The 6,902-nt window shown below is 34.9% G+C and overlaps 1 protein-coding gene across 7 annotated transcripts in view; it reads left to right on the top strand.

Moving 5' to 3' along the window:
* Positions 1-6,902, top strand: part of COL24A1 (collagen type XXIV alpha 1 chain) — a 308,258-nt gene that overhangs the window by 260,800 nt on the left and 40,556 nt on the right. For all 7 annotated transcript variants that reach the window (XM_074335081.1, XM_074335082.1, XM_019751779.2 and 4 more), the window contains 4 exons: positions 4,177-4,284; positions 5,928-6,035; positions 6,128-6,181; positions 6,789-6,851. In XM_074335081.1, coding sequence (XP_074191182.1) covers positions 4,177-4,284; positions 5,928-6,035; positions 6,128-6,181; positions 6,789-6,851 — 333 coding nt within the window. The remainder of the gene's footprint in view (positions 1-4,176; positions 4,285-5,927; positions 6,036-6,127; positions 6,182-6,788; positions 6,852-6,902) is intronic.

Raw genomic sequence — 6,902 nt, 5'->3', positions numbered from 1 at the left:
AAAGGGTAATTTTAAAAATACATTGAATTATTTTTTTTTACCATGATAAGAGAATAAAAAGATATGTGATGATATCATCTAGAGGAAATAGCATTTGGGGGATGGGAGGGAAAAGTACTTTAGTATTAAGTTCAAAGTTGGCTTTACCTTTTAAATCCCATTTTTCCAACCAGACCTTTCACAGAAGTGATTCTAGCTTATCTTGAGCACATCATTTCTCGTACCACATTTATAACTTTAAGGGCAATATCTTTATCTTGTGATCCAGTTCCATCCTACCTTCTCAGTATTTTCCATTTCTGATTAGCATCAAAGGTAACTTGCCCTATTCAGAATCTCTCTAGTATACAGTATAGCTCTCTTCTCATATGACTTTTTTCTAACATTTCTGCCTTAATTATCACTATTTATATATTACATTTTATCTTTTTCACTTAATTTTAAACTTCTTGAAAACAAAAACTCTATGTGTATTACTCACAGGGCTTCCCATGGAATCTTCTGTACACATACATGATATTCAACAAATGTTTGTTGAATGTATAGAAGAGCTATTGCACAACCCAAGTTAGTATCCCAGGAATCAAGTCAGAAACAAGCAGTCATCTCTTAGAACAAGGGTCAGCAAAATTTTTCAGTAAATATTAGTAACTGTTTTTGTCTTTCCAGGGCAAAAGGCAAAATCAATGGTATATTACTTAAGAATTCATGTAGCAAAAGAGAAAATAGATTCTCACTGAATTTTTCTTTTTGAAATTCAAAATATAATAATTTAGTACAATATTTTGTAATACAAGTCTACTAATGAGAAAAAAGTGTAATTCTTTTGGAGAGGGATGAGATTTAGCTTATTACAGTTTCCTATCATCAAAATGTTCTTTTCATGTGTTAAAGCTGACATATAATGAGATTTTTTTATATTTTACATATTTACTTTGGAAAAATTTTTTTACACAGATAGATACTTCCAAATATTGCAATTCATAAACATATGATTTTAATTGAAAATATTTTTTTCTTGAAAGGAATTTCTAAAATTCTGTTAGATTCTTCTCTTGATATTTGCCTTCTAGCACACCATTACATTGTAGATTATTTATTTCCAATTGAAGATTAGGTGGAAACTCCTCAATTGCAAAGTTAAATGGATTTTGAAATATAGAAATTTCTTACATCTAGGTCTAAAAAGTGCTGCTAAAACTGCTTGAGCTCCGAAAATCTACCCACTGCAAATTTATGTGGACATGGAGATCTCACTTATTGTTTTAATTTTTGACAGGAAATATATAAAGTTGGTTGAACTTACTTGTGATTCAAATGTTAGCTGTCACAAAACAACTACTACAATATATGTTTCACATGTAAGCATTTTTTGCCTTGTAATTTTAGATTGAATTTATTGCTAAACATTAGAAAGTCTGCAGCCAAACCTAATTTCTAAAGCCACTTATCACTCAATAATAGAGGCCGGGGGTAGTTTTTCTCATTCAAAAAGCTTTCAATCTCCACTTCAAAAAATCTCAGTAAAACTTTATCGCTGCTAAGCCATCAAACTACTGTGTGCTAGAAAAACTCAGGATATTTAGCTTCTGTTTTGACAAAAAAAATTTCATAGAACTAATGAACATTAAAAATACAGGAGTCAATGGAGTTTACTGTTGACACTACAAGTTCAATAACACATGCTAGATTCGAGTATTTTCCTCAGAGTACCTGATGGTGAATAATACATTGAATATCCACAATCTTTAAACACCTTACATTTTCACAAGTTTTATAAATGTATCCAATAAGTCTTTTTCTGATTCATTGCTATCTATTTTATCAAAGCTTAGCAGACTCCACTTCAGGTTGTACTATTTAGTATTTTTAACTTCTTTGAAAATATTCTAACCTATATTCTCCACAAAATATTCATACAGGTTAATTCTTTAGGCACTTCAAACTCAGCCCTGACTCTTCAGATTAACAACTGAGTAGTATTACAGTCGTCCCCCGTTATCCATGGTTTCACTTTCTATGGTTTCAGTTATATAGTCAACTGGAGTCCAAAAATATTCAATGGAAAATTTGAGAAATAAACAATTTTAAGCATTAAATTGCACGCCAGTCTGAGTATCGTCGTGAAATCTCACACTGTCTCCTCCATCCCACCCAAAACATGAGTCATCCCTTTGTCTATTGCATCCGCATTGTATAACTCCTGCCCGTCAGTCACCCAGTCGCCATCTCAAGGATCAGCTCTACTGTTGTTTAGGCAGTGCTTGTGTTCAGGGTACCCTTGTTTTACTTAACCATGGCTCCAGAGCACAAGAATAGTGGTGCTAGCAATTCAGGTATGACAAAGAGAAGCCATAAAGTGCATCCTTTAAGTGAAAAGGTGAGAAAAGTACACTAAGACATTTTGAGAGCAACAGAGACAACATTCACATAACGTTTATTACAGTATATTGGTATAATTGTTCTGTTTTTAGTTATTGTTGTAAATCTCTTTTTGTACCTACTTTATAAATTAAACTTTATCATAGGTATGTACATACATATATATGTATGTATATATGTAAGTATAGGAAAAGACATAATATATATAGGTCCAATAGTATCCCCAGTTTCAGGCATCCACTCAGTGTTTTGGAACAAATCCCCCTTGGATAAAAGGGGACTTCTGTACTAAAACCTATCAGTTCTTCAAGAGACAAGGAAAACCACTCAAAAGCATTTTCTGTGATTTTTAATTGACTATTAATGCAGCTCCAATGTCCTCAACAGTTTAGGCAACTGTTCTTGCCAAAAGCTAACAATCTTAAACAAGTTTATTTTTGCTACACAATTTAAGTCACAATCAATAAGTGACTTTCCTTGCAGGGCTAATGAACCACTAAGAAATTTACTTTAGTTGCTACTTCATTTTCATTTTTTTTATGGAGAAATTCTGTTGTGATAAAATACTCCATTGTAAATGTCCTAATTTTTCTATCACATTCCTATGGCGTGGGGCTATTGTATCAAATGCTTGGTCGGATCATGTAGATGTATATTGTATTTTATTTTTTAGCACAGTTATGTCATTACGTCATAAACACAAAGCTTTGACATCTAATTTGACAACAGATAAATAATCTGCATTTCACTGTGCTTTAAAAGCACAGCATTCAAAGTTCACTTTTTTCCCTTTTGTTGTTGTGATATGACCAATATGCACTAGTACTAAAACAAATAAAAGGTCACAGTGACTCAGCATATGTTCCAACCTATGAAACACTGTCAAGTTGTAACTTTATCACTGCAGTTTACAGTGCAACAAGCAGCACTTTGAAGCAGTATGTGCCATCTACAGTGTCGGCCACAACTGCTCAACTGTGCCTTATGGCACAAAATGGCCATTACCCAGTATATAAAGGAATGAGTATGGCTGTGTTGCAGTAAAATTGAAATTCTAATTTCATGTAATTTTCACATCTTGAAATATTATTTTTTTTATTTTTTTTTTCAAAATGTAAAAACTATTTCTAACTCATGGGTTCTACAAAAAAATACGTGATGGGTTGGATTTTGCCTTGCAAACCACTGTTTGCCAACCTTATTTTAGGATTTGATTTTCAGGAAATATTGCTTGCTCACTTAACTTTATTCCCAATGAAACTATTTGTAGTAAATTTTCTGGAATCGTGTGATTGAGAAATAGAATATTCCTCCTTTTTTATTGAGACATAATTGACATATAACATTATATTAGTTTCAGGTGTACAATATAATGATTCAATATATGCATGTTTTGAGAAATGGTCACTACAATAAGTCTAGTTAACATCCATCAGAATATTCTTCTTAAGGAGACATTACTCAGTTATTAGAGTTGTCATGTACACCAGAGCAAAATACAAAAAGTTAGAATACAGCAAACATACTTCACACGAAGTCAGAAAGTACTGGTGCACTTTGTACTGCCTCAGTATTTTTGTTTTAAAAACCCAAGACCATTGCATTATTAGGAAAGCCAAAACATTATTTAAACATTTCACTTAATTTGAGAAAGAAACCCAGGATAACTGCCACACATGGGCAGTGTGTCACCAGCAACCTTTCTGAACTCCTTCCCCTCCTACATTTATTGAGCCCCCAGAATGGGTCTTTTAGGCACTGCCCCAGTTTTCATCTTTTATCTATTTTATTTAGGGCATCAGAGGCAGCCCAGGAAGAACAGGACTGGCTGGGTCTCCAGGTCCTCGAGGAGCAAAGGGTTCATCAGGCCTGCCAGGAAATCCAGGAGTTCTAGGCCCAAAGGTACATGAATGTTTTGTTCTGATGCATGAGTGGTATTGACCATCCTTACTGGTGCTGAGTTCATAGGCTAGATGACAGGATGGTAAGATTAATAGCTTTTAATGGGATTTGGCTAATAATAAGAACACATTAGAAAGAAAGTGAAGGGGGTGGGGCTTGACATATCCATGTCCCATGATAGCTACAGTGCGTGTAGTTTGCCAAAACAACTCATTCACCCAGGACTGGCGATGCTTTAAAAAATGCTCTTTGACTCATTTTGTTTTTGATTCCCTCTCTGTCATCCACCTTCTCCTCTAAAACAGAGAAGTCTTGTTTATTTCCAGAGACATACTTTCCCCAGATATACTTTCTGTTCCTCTAAGTCTGAACGTAACCAACCAATTAATAAATCTGATGAGTATAGATTATTTCTTTGAGTCAGAATCATAGTCACTAAGTCGTGCTTTAACATTCATTGCGTAGAGTACTGTCACATGTCAGTAGGTTTTCCAAACAAACCTCTCTTAGAAATATTTCAACACGGGGTTGATCCAGACAACTAAGACATTAGTCCAATGTCTAAACCTATTTCATAAATGCCTAAGATTAAGACATTGACTCCCTCTTAACTTCATTTTCACAGTTCCACTTCTAAAGAATTTTCAGATATTCTGACCCATGTAGGTAAACTGAAAATGATGACCCAGTTGCCTACTGTTTACAACTTGAGCCTCTGTTAATGTCCATACCATGAATAGCCCTTTCCACTAAAACTCAAGGTAGCTGGGCAAATGCTAAAACTAGGGGTGGGGCGGGGATAAGAAAGATCCCTACCTCTTACGTGTGCATCTGCAATAAAAAGAACTCATATTTGTCAAGTCCCAAAGCTGTGTCTTTGTCTCAAGACAGTGGATGATAATCTTAAAGACTCTTTAATCCAAGTCTACCAAGCATTGTGTCTTCATTAACCTATCTCTAAACTCCACCTGATTCCTAAGTTTATTTTTAGAAATGGTGTAAAAGATACTGCAACTCTCATTTTAAAAACAAAATAAAAATAAATTGTAAAAAGAATTGGTTTTTAAAAATAAAATAATGGTGATGAAATATATGTTTAAAGTGAACTTTTAGGTGGTAAAGAGGGCTTATATCAGAGAAACCTTGGGAAACAGATAATGGACATTTCTTAATGATAAGATTGAAAAGATAATTGTGGCAGAAACCAGGGTTCACACTTCAGGAGGTTCCACTCTGTTTCTGGTATCAGATAGCTGATATCTATGTATGTGAAAGAAAACACAGCAAAAGAATATCAATTCAAATAAAATGCAAGTCTCCTCACATACACACCACACCCTCACACCATTCTCTCTGAAGCCCCGCTGTCCTCCTTCTAGAGTTACAGGTACCCTCTTCCCTCTTCTTTCCACACTTATGACCACAGTCTCTGGAATTATTTTTCCTCACTGCTACACTTCTTGTTTATTATAATCAACTATTATTTATGTGGAAAATGTTGGTGGGGAGAATGATCATGCAGAACTTGATTTCCCCAGTGCCCTGTACTATGCCTAAGGACGGGCCAGCATTTGGGCTTTACTTGAAAGCCAATATTTTTATAGATTCTAAAGTCAAGATTACCTTTCTTTTTCTGTCCGTAGGGTGAACAGGGGTTACCTGGTCAACCTGGAATTCAAGGTAAAAGAGGTCACCGAGGAGCACAAGGTGATCAAGGACCGTGTGGAGAGCCTGGTGTGAAAGGGCAGCCTGTATGTGCCAACTCAGCAGTTCACTAAGCACTTATTCTACAGACTGGGCCACCATTGCACAATAATGATTATTGTACCTTTTCACACTGCAGGGCGAACATGGTATTCAAGGCTTGACAGGTTTCCAAGGATTCCCAGGCCCCAAAGTATGTTTGCATAATTTTCTGCTAGTCTTCAAGTTAACTAGAAAAACAAGATGTTGAAATATTTAACTCAATATTTAACAATATTTAACTCAAGTCTCTGACTTGAGTTTTCACTTTTTTTTAATCTGCAAATTTTCAGTTCATCCAGTTATATATTTGAGTTTTGAATATGTTGATTATAACACTTATGTAACTGTATAGTTTCCTAGCAATTTTCTTGAATAACTTGCTTCGGTCCCCTCATTCCTCTTCCCAAACATTTCATTATGAACATTTTCAAACATACAACAAAGTTGAGAGTGTGAATGAACACCCATATACCTATTACCTAGATTCTGCCATAAACATTTTACTTGACTTGCTTTCTCATGTACCTGTCCATCTATCCATCCCTCTCTCCCTCTCTCAATCCATCTTTGGTGTATTTCAAAGTAAGCTGAAGACCTCAGTATAATTCCTCCAAAATACTCCAGTGTGTACATCATAAACTATCACATTCCATTTTTTAAAGGGCAATTCTTAGTATTTTGCTACAAGATTATTTCATTTGTGAAGTGTTCCTACAGAGCTAATGATTTTGACTTGTTATTTTTTATTGTATTTCTAGGGTCCCGAAGGCGATGCTGGCATTGTTGGCATAACAGGTCCTAAAGGTCCTATAGGACAGAGAGTAAGTGTCAAGTCATTCTACCTGCCCAGAAACTCTGATTCTTTCTTCATT

The sequence above is a fragment of the Rhinolophus sinicus genome, linkage group LG06 (assembly GCF_036562045.2).
Source record: "Rhinolophus sinicus isolate RSC01 linkage group LG06, ASM3656204v1, whole genome shotgun sequence".
Lineage (NCBI taxonomy): Eukaryota > Metazoa > Chordata > Mammalia > Chiroptera > Rhinolophidae > Rhinolophus > Rhinolophus sinicus.
Note: the sequence above shows the minus strand (reverse complement) of the source record. Positions and strands in the feature narration are given on the sequence as shown.